Here is a 16,215-nt window from a genome sequence, read left to right as displayed (position 1 = left end):
ACTTGCTGTATTATATTAAAACCACCATAAAAGTTAAAAAATAAAAACAAAAAAAGTATAACAAATTCATATAAAGCGGTCTCCCTTGGGGGAACGGAAGTTGACAAAAAGCCAGATAATTTTGGCGATAACCGGAAGTGACGACAGCCCGCAATGTCTGTCCCTCCCTCTCTGGCAAAAATAATGATTCTTTTCCCACTGTATGATTTTTTTGGGGCAGCATTCATAAGATTTTCAACATTACTGCAACGCGTGGACGGTGACGCACAGCCCGACCGACATATTTTGTGGAGTTTTCGCGCAAAGCATTATGGGGGATTAACCCAACGCTGAAATCGAGCTGCGTTAATTGAACGAACTCGAAAAACGACTAAGATACATCAAAAAGGTACGTCAATTGTGCTGCCCATACCCTTTGATCTATACTAGAACTGCGATGTAATTTTTCTCTATTACTCGTTAGAAAGAGCCTCTGGTGGGAATAAAATGCATTTGTTTATAGATAAAGTTACAGTTCAGGGGCTTGTGGGACCAACTTTTCCTGTTCAACATGGGTGTAAAACACATTTAGATTCGTGGTCCACATTCGATTATTCGGCCTCTACCAGTAAAAATCGATTAGACGTCAATGGCACTGAAATATTAGTGTTATTTTTCTAGACAGCGGTCAAGCCAGCGATCATTAGCGTCTTCTCATCCAACCCATTTATTCTCACAAGGGTCGCGGGGGGTGCTGGAGCCTATCCCAGCTGACTTCCGGCCAGAGGTGGGGGACACACTGGAATGGTGGCCTGCCAATCGTAGGGCACAAGGAGACAAACCACCTGGCACACTCATCCACACCTTGGGGCAATATTTTACAGTGTCCAATCAACCTACCGTGCATGTTTTTGGCATTTGTGGGAGGAAACTGGAGAAAAGCCTCACAGGCCCGGGGAGAACATGCAAACTCCACATAGGTAGACTGACCTGGATTTGAAATCTCCAGTTCCCACTGGGAAGCCAGCCATTCAGCCGCCGGGCTGCTCTAAAGAAAGAAACTGCACTCAAAATTCATTGGTCGGGAGTCAAACCTGTGTCAATTGCTTGGAAGGCAGCTATGCTCACCACTGTACCACCAACGCTGTGGAAATTATTGTCTTGGTGGTCAAATGAACGGACGCTCAAAATAGCCCGCTCGCTTAATCCAAGTATTACGGCAGTGGCGGGCCGTGCATTTCACACCTGGGCCTTAAGTAGTGCTATATATGCGTGTGTGTGTATGCTTGCATGACTGCATGCATGGGTGTATTATAATTTGGCAGATTGGATTTTCTTATGCTGCCTCTGATGTAAGGTGTGGCTCTTTGACTCTCAGTTTAAAATGTTGGTTCTTCGTCTAACTTGTTCGTCACCCCTTTGATAGTGTCTACAGTACAAATCATCTACATCGAGGCAAAACAACAGTGCTGCTTAATGCTAATGACTTTTCTCTTTGTACTCATAGCTATGTCGTTATGCGAATGGAGAGAACGCCTACAGCAGGAAGTGGATGACTTGCAACGACATTTGTGTGCCAGCCAGAGTGAACTGCAACAAGTGAGCAGTGATGACACAGGTGACCTCTCCGGGCCGAGTCAGCTAGTAGGGCCGGGCCATATCCCAACCCAAATTACAACCATCTGTTGAAGATAAGTTGTTTCTCTCATAAAACACGGACAAATAGACTTAAGGACAGTTTTTTTCCCCAGAGCCATCATGGCTCTGAACCATGGCCGGTCTACTTGCCTAAAGACGTTTAGCCGACTGACATCTGGGCGAGGGCCAACTCGCCGAGGGGTCATCTGGCCGAATATAGAATTAGCCAACCGACTAGCCAGCCGAAGGATGTTGTGCCGACCCGCTCACCCTGCCCCCAGTCATGAGTGTGTGTACACGTTTTTTAACCTCGGCCCGCGGGTCATATACGGCCCGTTACAGATAACAACATTCATTTAGAAGAGCAAGTTACAGATAACAACATTCATTTAGAAGAGCAAGTTACAGATAACAACATTCATTTAGAAGAGCAAGTTACAGATGACAACATTCATTTAGAAGAACAAGTTACAGATAACAACATTCATTTAAAATACAATTAATACTATTAAACCACTCGTTATTTACTACTTTGTCAATATATGGCGAATTAGAAGAAATAAAACATTTTTTCCAATCCAATATCCTGTTTTTGGTGTTTTTTCAGAGGGGTTGGAACAAATTACTTTTTTCATTTCAATGAGAAATGTCCGCGTGAGTTATGATATGCTTGTCATACGATCGTAAAACGAGGTACCACTGTACTGTAATTTACACCAGCATAGAAAACATTGAGATTAATCTTTGAATTAAGGTTCTCAGCAAATCATTTTGAATATATATTTCCTAAAATAATGGGAATTTTTTTAAAATTAAAATATTGTTCTTATTGGCACATCACTAGAAGTAAGTGAGTTCCTATATGGCCCGGTCGGTCGGCTGATAAGTCATTCGGCTAATTCTACGTTCGGCCAGATGCCCCCTCTGCGAGTTGGCTCTCGCCCAGACGTCATTCAGCTAAATGTCTTTAGGCAAGTACACCGTGTGCCCTCTGAACTTGCATTAGTCTGGCGACCAAACGTCCGGGCGACCAAACGTCCGGGCGACCGAACGTCCGGGCGACCGATCGTCCGGCCAGAATTCCACCATAGCTTTTGAGTCGGAAGTTGCTGCTTCTCCATGCCTCAGAACAGAGTGTATCCCAGTTTGTCATCCTCGACTCGCTCTGAAGGGTTCCGCTGGTGTCGAAGACCTTTTTAAGGTTTTTGCTTTGCTTTCAAATCCATGTAGATTCCGCTGGCTCTTTCGCAGATTATCGACTTGTCAATCAGTGCAAAATACAACCTGGGAGAGAGTTTGAAACTCACACTTTTGAGTAATGTCGACGACAGCGTTGTCTGTAAAATATGTAGTTAATTTTTAAACAGTCTAGTATTTCATTCCACCTTTAAAAATAAAATCCAGCCAATGGCCCGGCCTTCCTTTTAATTCTCAACATTTTAAATGAAATTGAGACGAGTTGAAACCTGGAAATGCATGTGACAAATGCTCATGCTTGATCTCGTCTCCGGCTCAGACGGCGAGTCTGGTGTGGACATGGACCAGGAGGCGGGTCTGGTAATGCGAGCACATCATGTAGCCATTTTATTTTATGTTTTTGCACATATTTCATTCTGCAATCTCAAATGTCTGCTTTAGCAGTTGACGGTGGGCCTGCTGGCCAAGAAAAAAAAGATCCAGTTGGACATCCAGAAACTGGAGAACCTTTTGGGATCGGATGTATCGTCAGGTAGATTTTGTTGCTCACGCTCTCTGTCACTTGACGTCTGCAAGCTGACCTTTGCCATCCATGCTCTTTAGATGACGACAGCAGCGGAGAAAGTGAGGTCAGTGCAGTGACTCAGTATATGCCCATGACTTGTGATAGCATCAGAAGTGTGGACCACATTAAATAGCCTACTATAAAGTTTCCAATTTTCAAAAAAAAATAAAAAAAAAATAAAGTAATTAGCAACACATGAAAATAGTTTTTTTCTCTTTTATTAATTACACATTTTAAACACGTTTCTCTCTATCCATGTATGTATGTATGTATGTATGTATGTATGTATAGTCATACCTCTACTTATGAATGCCTCTAGGTACGAAATTGTAATATTAAAAAAGCTTTTTGTATGCATACGAGGGACTCGAGATACGAAAATGATCCAAAATAGGAAATCCCCCAAAGAATAAATGCATTTACTTGCATTTTATTTTATTTTGAAAATATTGTCGTGGATGCATCGATTCTCATTTTAGAATCTCACTTCACTCTTCTGAACTCTCAGTGGCTGTCTCACAACAACCAACCTTGTGCCCTGTGATTGGCTGGCCACCGATTCTGGGTGTCCCCCGGCTTTGTTCCAGAGTCAGCTGGGATAGGCTCCAGCACCCCTCTGCATCCCTAATGAGGATTAAGTGGTTCAGAAAATGAGATGAGATCTTGAAATGGAATTCTCTTTCATGGGGACCCTGAAAAATGAAAGAAAACATGAAGCAGGTTTTAAGGATGTCCAAAATCAAGGATTTTTGTCGTTTCGTAGCTTGACGGTAGAAGCCACTTTAAAAAGCAAATAAATGCTGCATGGGCATCAGCTTAGTGCTGCAAAAACTATAATCATTTGTGCTGTGAAAGTTTTTAATGTGTTAAACTGTCAAGGGTAAAAAAAAAATGCGACCTCAGGGTCTATTTGGATAGATTTTTTTTAAGAACCAAAGGCGAAATTAGAAAATGTCATGACACAATTCACCATTGAAGCTAACTATAGTCGAGTCTGGATTTAAATCGGACGTAAAATGTGGAAATGGCGTCCAATCCCTATGAAATCGCTGTTTTTGGAAGTGTCAAAAATTGAGGGGTTTTATCGTTTTTAGCAAGACGACACGAATGACTTGGAAACTTATGCACGTGCAATGTTGTCCTCGTTATGGTGCTTTTACAAGAGTAGGTTTGACCTGAATGTTTCGCAAGTAGCAAAAAAATGGCCCAAAGTTGCGCTTTTCCGACCTAAAAAATACGATACCTTGGTACAAATATCTATTTTCTAAAAATCTGGACTCCAAATTCAAAAATCGGCCGTGGTGCATCCCTCGAGCCGGGAATTTACCAACTTTTGGTGAAAATCGCATTCAAAACGGACTTAGTCTTGTCTCCATTTCACTCAGACCCCATGGACACGTGCACACATTCTCAGAAATAGGAATATGTATAGATATATATGTATTATTTGGCTGCCATTGACAGTAGTAGACGTCCATTTCATTTTGCCTTGAGGAGGGTGAATGCATTCTAGGGGTTAAACAAAAAGTAAAATGTTTTTAAAAAAATCTGAATTTGTGCGTGAAAGGGTTAACTTACACATCAAGACTAAGAGGCCCTATATGTTAAAGCTGCAAGTTTAAGAGCCCTGGGGCAAGTGCTTTGAGTGCATTCTACTATGCTAACACTTCTGCGTGTGTGTTGTCCTTAGCTGGATTTGTCCAACTCAGTGGAGTCGTGTCTTCAGATGAACTTGGTGTACCAGCAAATCCTTGAAGAAAAGCTCAAACAGCTGGAGAGTTTTCTGATGCACAACCAGCGACAGCAGGTACTTATTAATGTTTGTTAGCAAATGTATTCGCGAGGCTGCGCGGTCTCACACATGGTCTCCAGAAAGAAGCACAGTTCCACCTGGCTGGATCCAGCAGAGAAGCACTGAAAGAGCAGCCTCCTGCATCCGCCATGTCGGCTTATCCCAAGCAGGCCTCCTTGTTCCTGGGTCACTTCTTGAAGCCATACTTTAAGGATAAAGTCAGCGGCCTGGTGAGGTCTCGGTCTTGAAGGACGGCACCACGATCTTTTAATTAGCCGATGGCATCGCTGTTTGCTTTCCCCCCAGGGTCCTCCACCCAATCAGGATGCCAAGGAGAAGATGATGAGGATGAAGGGTTGTCTCGACAGCAGCAAAATAAAGTTCAAACGATGTGAGGGCATCGACTGACGTGCAGCTATCAATGGCTTCCCTTTATTATTGTACTGTGCGTGTGTTCAGGGGAGAGCTGGCAGAAAACCCTGTTGATCCACTCTGTCACCACGGACACTTTGAGGAAACTTGTTCAGCCCAAACTCTCCAGGTGAAAGGCAGCAATATCTTTTTTTTAATTTTTTTATATTGCTCGTTTTTCTTTTTAATCTTTATCTTCTACGATGATGAATATCATGAATACTGAACAAATAAATTGGGAGCTATGACAAAGTATTGGTATAAATTCCTTATATTCAAATTTCTGAACCCAATTGTAAAATACATCTCCATGTGAACCTCTCAATTGTGCCAATTTCAAAGGAGGTTTTTCAGAGCTACGCTAAGTATTAGCAGCTAATTTAGTTAAATTAGCTGCACTGCAGGGGTGGAGGTGGAGGTACTCTAGCCGCACCAAGGCCTAAGCCTTGATGGCCCAAGTTTCAGGACGGCCCCTATGGGCAAGTAAAGGCTTTTCAAATAATGGTAACACTATTGTACCTCTACTTGTGAAATGTATTGATGGCAGAACATTTTTCGTAACTTGAAAGTTTCGTAAGTATAGGTATACTTTATATGTAAATTCTCTAATTCGTTCCACGGTTGTCACACAACTACCAGCTAAACCCTTGGTAAAATTGATCAGTGTCCCAATTTTGTATAAAAGATGTGCTGAAACACACAAAAATCAGAGAAAATCATAAGTAAATAATTTATTAAAGTATTAAAATAAATTAACAGAAAACATCTTGATCCTCCACACTTGTGGAAGAACATTCTGTGGACTGATGAGTCAAAAGTTGAACTTATTGGAAGGTGTGCGGCCCATTACATTGGCCGAGGGGAAAAAAAAGGCAGTGCTTTGCATCAAAAGATCACTATACTAACAGATGTCAGTTATTGCTGCCAAAGATGGCACAACCCGTTATCAGGTTAAGGGGCCCAGTTACTTTTTCACAGGTGGCTAGACAAGTTTGTATTTTTTTGCCTTGGTTAATATAATCATCATTTAAAAAAATATTGTCAAAAATAGTGTTGACAAGTAAAGAAAATGCAATCAAATTATCTCCAAATATACTCGAAAGCCATCCATTTAAATGAATGGAACTATTCCAGGATCCATAACATGGAAGTACTCAGAAGTAAAATCGTGTAATTGATTGTCGCAATTCTCCCAAGTACTCCATAGTAATCTCGCTGTTTTTGAATATGTTTTGTTTTGGTTTCCAGTCCAGTCTATTAACGTGACCTCGCTGCTTGTGTCATGTCAGGGTGGACTACCTGAGTCAGAAGTTGTCTTCCACCAACAATTCAGAAGAGGAGAAGCAACAGCTCAAAATGCACCTGCAAAATCTGGAGAAAGACATTGAAGCCTTCAAGTATGATTTAGTATGTTCTTCACTGTTGAATCTCTTTAACATTTAAATCCTTAACTGAAACTCCAAGAAAAGACAATACAATCGATAGCCTCTGTCTTCTTAATCTTACTCGTTTCGTTGATCGTTTGAAACTGTTGCAAGAAAGCTGAGTTTCACCAGCACATTCTCCTTCTGGTAACTTAAGGTAAATGCAATGCTCCGCCCAGTGTTCGCAGAGACATTAAAAGAGGGAGTTACGGTCAGAGACATTACACGAGGGAGTTGCGGTCAGAGACATTACACGAGGGAGTTGCAACCAGAGACATTACACGAAGGAGTTGCAGGGAGAGAGCCATTGTCCCTGATGTTCTTATGAGCAGCCAACGTAAAGTAATATATACTACTCGTATTAGCGATCGCTCCCCCATTCGCGCTGAGTGACGGAAAAAACACTGAAAAAAATGCAGCGCCCCGCCCAGTGCTCGTAGATATCTGTTTTACACGAAAAAGACGCGGAAAAAAAGACAGTGCGCTAAAATTATAAACAGCCTCATATCTTGGCCACCTGGATTTCTCGTATCTCGAAATTGTTCTCGTATCTAGAGATAATTATTTGCTTGAAATTTTACTTGTATCTCAAGATGCTCGTATGTCGGGGCGCTCATATGTCGAGGTGCCACTGTATAAACAAATTGTTATTATAAAGTTTTTTTTTTAATATTGTGTGTTAATGTGCCCCGTGTCATATTGAGTTGCACGAAATTTGTGAGCTTGAGTATATCGTCCTGTCCTTACTGCCCATGCTACTGATAAGTTGAAAGAAGTAGAAGGGGCCATTGTGTGTGAATTGCTATAACGCAGTAGATTGCTAAGCTAAACAGCGCTTATATTAGCACTACCGGCGACACTGTTAGTTCTGACTATGTACCACGCGGCTGAAATGACATGGTTTGAACTGCTTCTTTGTTGCTGAAATAATACTAGTGGCTGCATTTCAGATGCTTGGAGACAAATGAACAAAATTTTCCTGCAGAAATTCGAGTTACAATCACATACATGTCAACTTGTATGTTTTATACGTATTTTATACGTTTTTTGACCATTTCAAATCATGTACGCCGTACACCGACTATTGTACGGGGATTTTTTTCTTTTTTTTAAATCGCCAATATTTATGAAAACCGATCGCAACCACACCGTTTTGGCAGAATCCAGATAGTCTCGTAGGCTGGTAGCCAACGACGCTACTGTCATCGATCGTTACTATTGTCACGGTATAGTACCAGCAAAAATTATCCTCAATAATGTGTATTTTTTCAGTGGTCCGTACGGCAATATCGACAAAGGATGACACGCGCATGCGCAGATATACATAGAGTAAATATTGTGGAAGCAAGCATGGAGGATCCACAAAGTAAGAAACAAGTAACCGCGAGTAAACATGAGTCGTACGTTTTTTGGGGGGTTTGTACGGGGAATGATAATCATTTATGAGGGCAGTCAACGGCAGAGGTTGACAGGTATGCAATCACATGCAATTCATTTATGCTTTCTTCTTTATCACAACACATTTTGGTCTAGTCCGGTTAGCCAAAATGGAAACAAAAGTGAAAAATATCCAAAAAAACCTCAACTAGATTATATTTTTCATATCTTTAGCTTCTGGTTTGAGTTCTCTCAATTTTTTTTTGCAATGGTTCAGAGTGAAGAAGGAGGGGGATCTTCTCGGAGATCGCGACGAGGAGCACGATTGGCAAAAGATTGCCAAGATTGATGTACGTGAGCTCCCCTCACCGATGAGCTATGAGCGCAATGCTACATTTCCACCATCTCTTTCATCAGGTTCTTTATGTCTTCTGTTTTTTCCGTGTTCTTTCTTCAAAATTAGTTTGAAGGCACGCGTGAGGCGGACGACCTTCGGCTGTTCTGGCAGAACTTCCTTCACCCGGCTGTCAACAAGAACCTCTGGAGTGCCGACGAGGTGGAACAGCTGAAGGAGATAAGCGGCAGAAACCGGGAGAGCAACTGGGACCTTGTCGCCAGGGAACTGGGGGTGAGTGGACAAAAAGGCTCGCCCAGGGCCGAGGTGCTGACGCCTTTCTGGCGTTTTGTGTCTTCAGACAGGTCGCACCGCCTTTATGTGCCTGCAGACCTTTCAAAGATTCATCTCTACCTCTCTGAAGCGTGGGCTCTGGACCCCTGCCGAGGACCGCCAGTTTACGCAAATGGTTGACAAGATGAGGATCGGGAACTTTATTCCGTATACGCAGAGTAAGATGGCCTAATGAGATGACCCGACGGCAACCTTTTCTCATGTTAGACAAATTGTTTTCTGTCAGGGATGTCAAATTTATAGGATTGGACAGAGTTGTTTTGCCTTGTAGGCATGTTGCAGCTCATTCATACTATACATACACGATGACATGCTTTTATCTTGGCATCAGCGTCATAAGACTGTAGAGTTGTGGTATCGAATCAAGCGTGCACGACCCTCAATTTAAAATTGCTTGGACATCTAGCCCGTCAATAGCTGCTAATGCGTAAACATGGATGTGACCCAAAAATGCAGGAAGTGATGAATGGACATGAAGCAGACCTGAAGTGCTCTAAAATCAAGTTATTCTATATCAGAAGGAAGCAACTCAAACATTAGATGGCCCAAAATCAACAGGTAGTTACCAAAAATTCAAATGCCCCCAGATCAACAGAAAAATACCCCTAAATCAAAAGTGACCTCATATCAATAGTAAGTCCCCTGGAAAGTACAAAAAAAATCTACAGAGAGTGACCCAAATATGGAATGCCGACAAATCCACAGAAACTAACACATAATTCCCCCAAAACTAACTGACCGACCAGGAAATACCTCTAAATCAACAGAAAAATGAACAGGAAGTGAATTAACCCCATAAAGATTGACTTCCAAAAAGAAAGATTAGATCCACATTTTTCATCATGAAATGAAAGACTTTTTTTCTCCCATTTTTTCTGTATTTATGATTATTTGAACATCATAGGTAGCAAATGAGTTAATTTTATTTGACCTATGCTTTTTTCCATTAGGAGTGCTCATCTTAACATAAATCCAATCCAATAGTTCAAACAGAGAGAGTTAGCCAATTACTGCTAAAGAAGAGTGGGCTACTTATGTTCATCGTCAAAAGCACTCGGTCGGCGAAAATAGAGTTGATGGTTTGATTTAAAAAAAAAAAAAATTAGAATTAAAAATCAAAAGCAAAAAACAATTATAATGGAAAATTTCATATTAAGGTTTTTCCTCCTCGTACAGCTACACTAATAGGAGGCTCAGCACCGGAGCCAACAGTCAAAGAAAAGTTAACATTCATGCTAGTGTAGCGAGCAACATAGGGTAGAGATTAAACCCTATCTGTGAACACACTACATAATTACTGTGTCTAGATTGTTTGCTTTCTATATATTTGAAATAGTGTGCGTGCCTATTTTTTTCAAACTCCATGTATTGTTTTGTGTCAATTCATCTCTCATCTCATTTTCTGAACCACTTTATCCTCAATAAGGTCTCTGGGTGCTGGAGCCAACCCTTGGTGTCTCCGGGCCAGGGGTGGGGGACCCCCTGAATTGGTGGCCAACCGATCGCAGGGCACAAGGGGACGGACAACCATGCACACTCACACCCATAACTAGGGGCAAAAGTGTCCAATTGGCCTACCATGCATGATTTTGGAATAATGGGAGGAAACCGGAGTACCCAGAGGAAACCTACGCAGGCCCAGAACATGCAATCTCCACACAGTATTGTATTGAAATATATTGTCAAACTAAGTTTTGCTCCAAGTTTAATAAAGCCCCAAATGACATTTAGTATACTATTGATGCAAGATCTCAGTTTAACTGCGAATATTAGCTCTGTAATCTCATATTTCCGTCCCTTTGATGACAGGACATCCAACCAATTTGGACTGGATGAATGAATGCATTGGGCAGGTTCCCGCACTATTTTCAAAGAAAGAAGAATGCCTAGGAATACATTAGGCGGGTTGATAAGATTTAGGATAAAGGACAAAAGTTTGTTTCAGAGTTGCTAACCTGTTTGATGATTTTAACTACAGTGTTCCCTCGCTTATCGCGGTTAATGGGGACCGGGCCCCCCCGCAATAGCTGCATTTCCGCGAAGTAGGCGTGCCCCTTCAAAAATGCTTAAAGAAACGTATCACACGTGCACAAAAGCACCACAAAGCAAAAACATCATAATAGTCCGGATGGAGGATCTTCTGCAGTTTTTTTGCACATAAGAAACATCGTTATTGGGAGTTGTGAACATTGTTTTTTTGGGCGGTGACGGTGCGCCTGTAAACAGCCATGACGTCATCAATGCTATTCCTGAACTCTCACCATGTTATTGACCATTTCTTTGGCCTTTTTTTGATCCAATTACTAATTCTTATTGAATATTTTGTTTCCACCTCTTGTAAAATGATGTAATTTATAATTTTAACTTAATATGTTTAATTTTTTTTTTCCTGAAAAAAATCCGCGAAGCTCTGAGTCCACGATAGCTGAAGCGTGAAGTCACGAGGGAACTCTGTACCATTATTACATTTGGAAGTTCAGATACGTTGATGCTGATTCTGACTTGTGCAGGTGGTCTCAGGAAGGCCAACTGGCCTAAAATTTTTGCCAAATGTATTATGCGGATCAACTGTTTCACTGAGGCGACCCAAGAGGGGATACGCTGAAAGTCAGTCACATCGGAGCAGAAAGTCTTTGGTATAATCTAAAATGAGAATTTTCCTCTCTCTCAGTCAGTTACTTCATGGACGGTCGAGACCCGCATCAGCTAATCCACAGATGGACTTCAATTTTAGACCCCCGGCTGAAGAAAGGCACCTGGTCCAAAGAAGAGGACCAGGTCTGATGACCATCGTCACTCTGTTTGGGAAGTCCGCTCCTCTAATTGTTTGCTCTCTGTACAGCTGCTACTGAAAGCAGTGGCGCGCCACGGAGAAAAGAACTGGTGGAAGATCCGCTTGGAGGTCCCAGGACGCACCGACGGATCCTGCAGAGACCGGTTAGAGCTGGTCAGACGGCCCTAACCCCCAAGCGGCCACTGGTCTGACATTGTCCATCTGTGTCGCGCAGGTATTTGGATTGCCTGAAGGAAGGAACCAAGAAGGGAGCTTTTGACCGGCACGAACGCCAGCTTCTCATCCAACTGATGGAAAAATATGGTGAAGGTATGTTTTATTGAATTTTGACCCTGATTATTACAAGATTTAAGATGTAGCTGTATGATGAAAATGTTTTAATATTACAATATTTAAGTGTTATCTTTACAAAATGGCTGTTGAGTGCTAATTCACCCAAATTAACTTATTAGCCTTTGATGAAATTAATTATAGTGAGAGGACCTCGGGAGGCTTACATTTTTTATACATTTTCTTCTCCCGGTTTGGCTGTATTTGTTCCGCCTCCACCCTGACTTTCAGCTGCAGGTAAAAGGAACTAGAGGGTTGTTTGCATTTGTGTTTTCATGATTTCCCAAAAGTGATGCACACAAATGTCCTCACAATAGGATAACGCATGACTACTTGCCAACGAAAACTAGTATACAATGGTACCTCGACATACGAGCACCTTGACCTACGAGCACCTCGACATACGAGCACCTCGACATACGAGCATTTCGAGATACGAGTAAAATTTCGAGCAAATAATTATCTCTAGATACGAGAAAAATTTCGAGATGCGAGAAAGCTAGGTGGCCAAGACATGAGAGGCTGTTTATCATTGTAGCGCACTTTTTTGCCGCATCTCTTTCGCGTATAAAATAATGTAGAGTTGTGCAAAGAAAAGGCGAACGTGAGAATATGAGAGTGGGGTACGTGTCACAAAGCTTGCTCGTCGTCATGGATGATATCGTGTCACTTGGAAATTCCTTGCGGCTGGAGATTAACGAGGCAGATGTGAATGACCTAATCGCCGAGGACTACGAAGAACTGTTGACACAGGATTTAATCGAGCTCCAGGAGAGTGAGGCGGGAACTCGGTAGCGAGGAGGTCGCCTGGCTACAAAGGATATCAAAGACATTGTAGCGAAGTGGCAAGAGTTTTCTGATTTTGTAGAAAAGAGGCACCATTACAAGCTGGCAAGTGGTCGCGCGTTATCGTATTGTGAGGACATTTGTGCGCGTCATTTTCGAAATATTTTGAAGGGAAGGCAAAAACGAACAATGCTGGATGCGTTCCTTTTAAAACAGCTGAAAGTCCGGGTGGAATCAACCCGGAGAACAAAGGTAAAACAAATTAAAACTATTTCAGAATTAGAATTTAGTTTTGTGTAAATTTACATTAAACATACATTTTGAGTGTGTATGTATATATTAATCCAAGTTAATTTAAATTTGTTTGTTCTGTTACGAGTGCGTTGCCTTTTTCTCTGTCCCTCTCTCTCTACCCTCCGAAATCTGTCTAATTTTAGTTCTATTAAACACATTTTAGTAATATTAAACCACTAGTTATGTGTTTCTTTGTTAATAGAGCAGACGTTTTTGATGTGCTAACCGATGTCTGTTCTATCAGGTCGCTGGTCAAAGATCGCCATGGAAATTCCCAACCGAAATGATGCCCAGTGTCTAAGGGAGTGGAAAAAAATTATGCGACACGCAAATGAGCCTTCAAAGGTATGATTAGCAGTGGAAAGTAATTTGGAAGATTGGAACTTGTTTTTTTCTTCAATAGAAAAGGAATAGAGGAGCACCAGAGACCACTGCCAGAGCCAATAAGGTCAAGAGGAGGGTACCCGCCAGGAGGCATCTACGGAAAGTGCAGGCGGATGACGAGGAAAGCAGTTTGGAAGAGGATGAGGAGGAGGACGTTCACTACATGGACACTGATGACGAGAAGCCGGAGAATGAGGATGACAAGAACCAGGAAGAAGAAGATAACTTGTTAGATAGGGAAGAAGTAGAGCAGGTGCATTATCCAATTCCACCTTTACACCTTTGGATCCCTCTGAATGAAAATCCACAGTCTACTTACCCCCAAATCAAGCATGTGACGCTGAACTCTGGCTGCGGGATGGTGGAAGCCGTTCGCTCCACAATGGTGACTAAGTCAGGAAGCGTGACAGCGGTGGGCCCGCCTCCCCAGGAGCTGAGGCAGAAGGAGCGACACGTGGACACCGCGGCACTGATGATATCGGAGGAGGAGCTGCGATTGCACCTGAGTCACCAGGCTAGCAAGCGCAACAAGCTCCGCTCCCTTCTGAAGAAGGGACACGTGACCAACACAGAGATGGACTACCTGCTGCGAATCGCCATTTTGCCCTGGGTGGGGAATGTGCTGGCGCCCAGTGCGGCACCCAGCGCCACGTCCACGCTGGCCGATGCCCTAGGGCGTGAGACGGCCGTGAGCTCTACCCCCCTTTTCATGCTCCTACTCCGCGCTGCAGCGCTAAATATTTCAGGCTGCAAGGACGTCATCCTCAGGCGGGGCCAGGAGAAAGTGACAGCGGCGGGCCAGTTGCCGCCACCGCCGGCGAAATCCATCCGGCCTCCCCGAAGGATGCCCGCATATCTCAAGAATCCGGCTTCAGTTGGTGCCATGTTGCATGCCAGCCGTGCGGGCATTCGACATAACCCTCCTCTGGTCTGTCTTTTGTCCACACCTCCAGCTCCGTCTCCTCTTCTGATCCAGCCACAGGTAAGCTTTTATTTTTTTGTCCAGAGTCAATCAATTGACACCTTTGATTGGACGTGTTTGTCCACCTCCGCAGATATCAAGCGATCAGCTTGGCCGCAGTCCACCTTTAACTCCTGCTCTCTGCCTGCTGACTCCGCCTCCTTTATTGAGCCAGCCTTCTCAAACTCTGCCTCCTGTTTCGCTTCAGTCACAGGTCAATTTTTATTTGTCGGACAATTGATACTTTTGTTGAATGAGTGACGATCGGTATCGGTATGTTGGCCTGCTCCACAGATGTCACCCCATTTTTGGAAACTTATCCCTACAGCTCCCTCCTCCGCGCTTCCTGTCTACCCAATGACCACGCCCCCCCGCATGCCCGCTGCAGCGCCACCATCAGTCCGATCTAAGGCCAGCTCCTTTTCCTGCCTATTGTTGGTTGATTGACAGCTTTTTGTTGACAAATGCCATGAACTCACTCTTCCGTTCTACCTGCAGACGTCAGGCTGCCTTCGACCGATTATCCCTCGCACTCCTCTCGCTCATCCTTCTGTCCACTTGCTTACCACACAACCTGTTTCTGTGTTCCCCGCGACCCCGCCTCTACGTTTGGTTGCTTTTCAGCACGAATCCAAAGTGTCGCCCGTAGGGAAAAAGCGGGAACGGGAGATGGAGCTCCCTGATCGCGGGAAGCGAATAAGGAAGTTGACTGATAAGGCTGTCCAATTCCAGGTTAAAACTTTTGTTCTCCCATTTCGATAAATTAAAATGTCAGCATTTGACACACACTTGCTGTATTTTCTCGCATATAAGCCTTGTTTTTAACAAACAAACAAAAATTGAATCAAGTGTACGGCTTATGTCATACAGCGTTGCGATAGTCTTTTTCACCAGTAGATTTCGCAAAATTAACATTTACTATTTGTTGGTTATTTTCTGTTTTGCAGTAACAAAACAACCATTTCTAGATGAATTACAAACTTCCTTATGATATTGACGCTAATAGTGTGCTTTTGATTTATACAGTATCGCAGAAATACCACATGTGATGATTTACCCTCTAAAGTAAAACATTTGTACTCCATATTAAAACCATGAATAAGGAGGTGAAAATTCTCCTTATTCACGAGAAATTGTAAAATTCAACAATTTGTGAATTGTGCACCTTTTACGCGGGGGTGGCTTTTATGCGAGAAAATACAGTAATGTTGTGATCGACCGGTTTGTTTTCAGGATACAACCAATAAGAGGAGTTTGCAAGCGCAATGTGGGGACAAGATTGAAGAGGGCAAAGCCACATTGGTGCCATCAGAACCTGTGGGGCAGAATGTTGTCCTCAGGCTTCCTCCCCCACCTGGTAGCTCCTCCCCCGTACCTCCACGCAACATTGACCCCTCCCTGGTGTTTCTTGAATCGTCAGCACTATTCGGGGATTGGCTGCGTGGGTTGAGAGGCGTGGCTACGCCTCATGCGGACACGTCTCTACCCTATCTGCCACTCTGCTGCACTAATCTGATGGCCCTGGCTGTCATCCTCCGCAACACTGAGCAGATAACGAGAACCGCACACAAACTTGTACATGTGGACACCCCGCC

The 16,215-nt window shown here is 43.1% G+C and overlaps 1 protein-coding gene across 2 annotated transcripts in view; it reads left to right on the top strand.

Annotated features, from left to right (window-relative positions):
- The first annotated feature begins 132 nt into the window (after window positions 1–132).
- The window catches only part of snapc4 (small nuclear RNA activating complex, polypeptide 4), a 16,995-nt gene continuing 912 nt past the window's right edge, over window positions 133–16,215 (top strand). The window contains exons 1-22 of one of the 2 annotated variants that reach the window (XM_077726855.1): window positions 133–388; window positions 1,487–1,597; window positions 3,134–3,174; window positions 3,259–3,346; window positions 3,418–3,443; window positions 5,070–5,186; window positions 5,252–5,401; window positions 5,478–5,562; window positions 5,631–5,712; window positions 6,872–6,979; window positions 8,661–8,733; window positions 8,847–9,011; window positions 9,079–9,229; window positions 11,743–11,849; window positions 11,914–12,008; window positions 12,080–12,174; window positions 13,520–13,620; window positions 13,679–14,641; window positions 14,715–14,834; window positions 14,915–15,031; window positions 15,119–15,352; window positions 15,854–16,215. The exon at window positions 15,854–16,215 is cut by the window's right edge and continues 11 nt beyond it. In XM_077726855.1, the coding sequence (XP_077582981.1) occupies window positions 1,489–1,597; window positions 3,134–3,174; window positions 3,259–3,346; window positions 3,418–3,443; window positions 5,070–5,186; window positions 5,252–5,401; window positions 5,478–5,562; window positions 5,631–5,712; window positions 6,872–6,979; window positions 8,661–8,733; window positions 8,847–9,011; window positions 9,079–9,229; window positions 11,743–11,849; window positions 11,914–12,008; window positions 12,080–12,174; window positions 13,520–13,620; window positions 13,679–14,641; window positions 14,715–14,834; window positions 14,915–15,031; window positions 15,119–15,352; window positions 15,854–16,215 (3,389 nt within the window). In that variant the 5' untranslated portion in view covers window positions 133–388; window positions 1,487–1,488. Of the gene's footprint in view, window positions 389–1,486; window positions 1,598–3,133; window positions 3,175–3,255; window positions 3,347–3,417; window positions 3,444–5,069; window positions 5,187–5,251; window positions 5,402–5,477; window positions 5,563–5,630; window positions 5,713–6,871; window positions 6,980–8,660; window positions 8,734–8,846; window positions 9,012–9,078; window positions 9,230–11,742; window positions 11,850–11,913; window positions 12,009–12,079; window positions 12,175–13,519; window positions 13,621–13,678; window positions 14,642–14,714; window positions 14,835–14,914; window positions 15,032–15,118; window positions 15,353–15,853 lie in introns of both variants that reach the window. The other variant, XM_077726854.1, reaches the window with a different exon arrangement.

Source organism: Stigmatopora nigra, chromosome 10 (genome assembly GCF_051989575.1).
Source record: "Stigmatopora nigra isolate UIUO_SnigA chromosome 10, RoL_Snig_1.1, whole genome shotgun sequence".
NCBI classification, from domain to species: domain Eukaryota; kingdom Metazoa; phylum Chordata; class Actinopteri; order Syngnathiformes; family Syngnathidae; genus Stigmatopora; species Stigmatopora nigra.
This window is presented reverse-complemented; position numbering and strand designations above follow the sequence as displayed.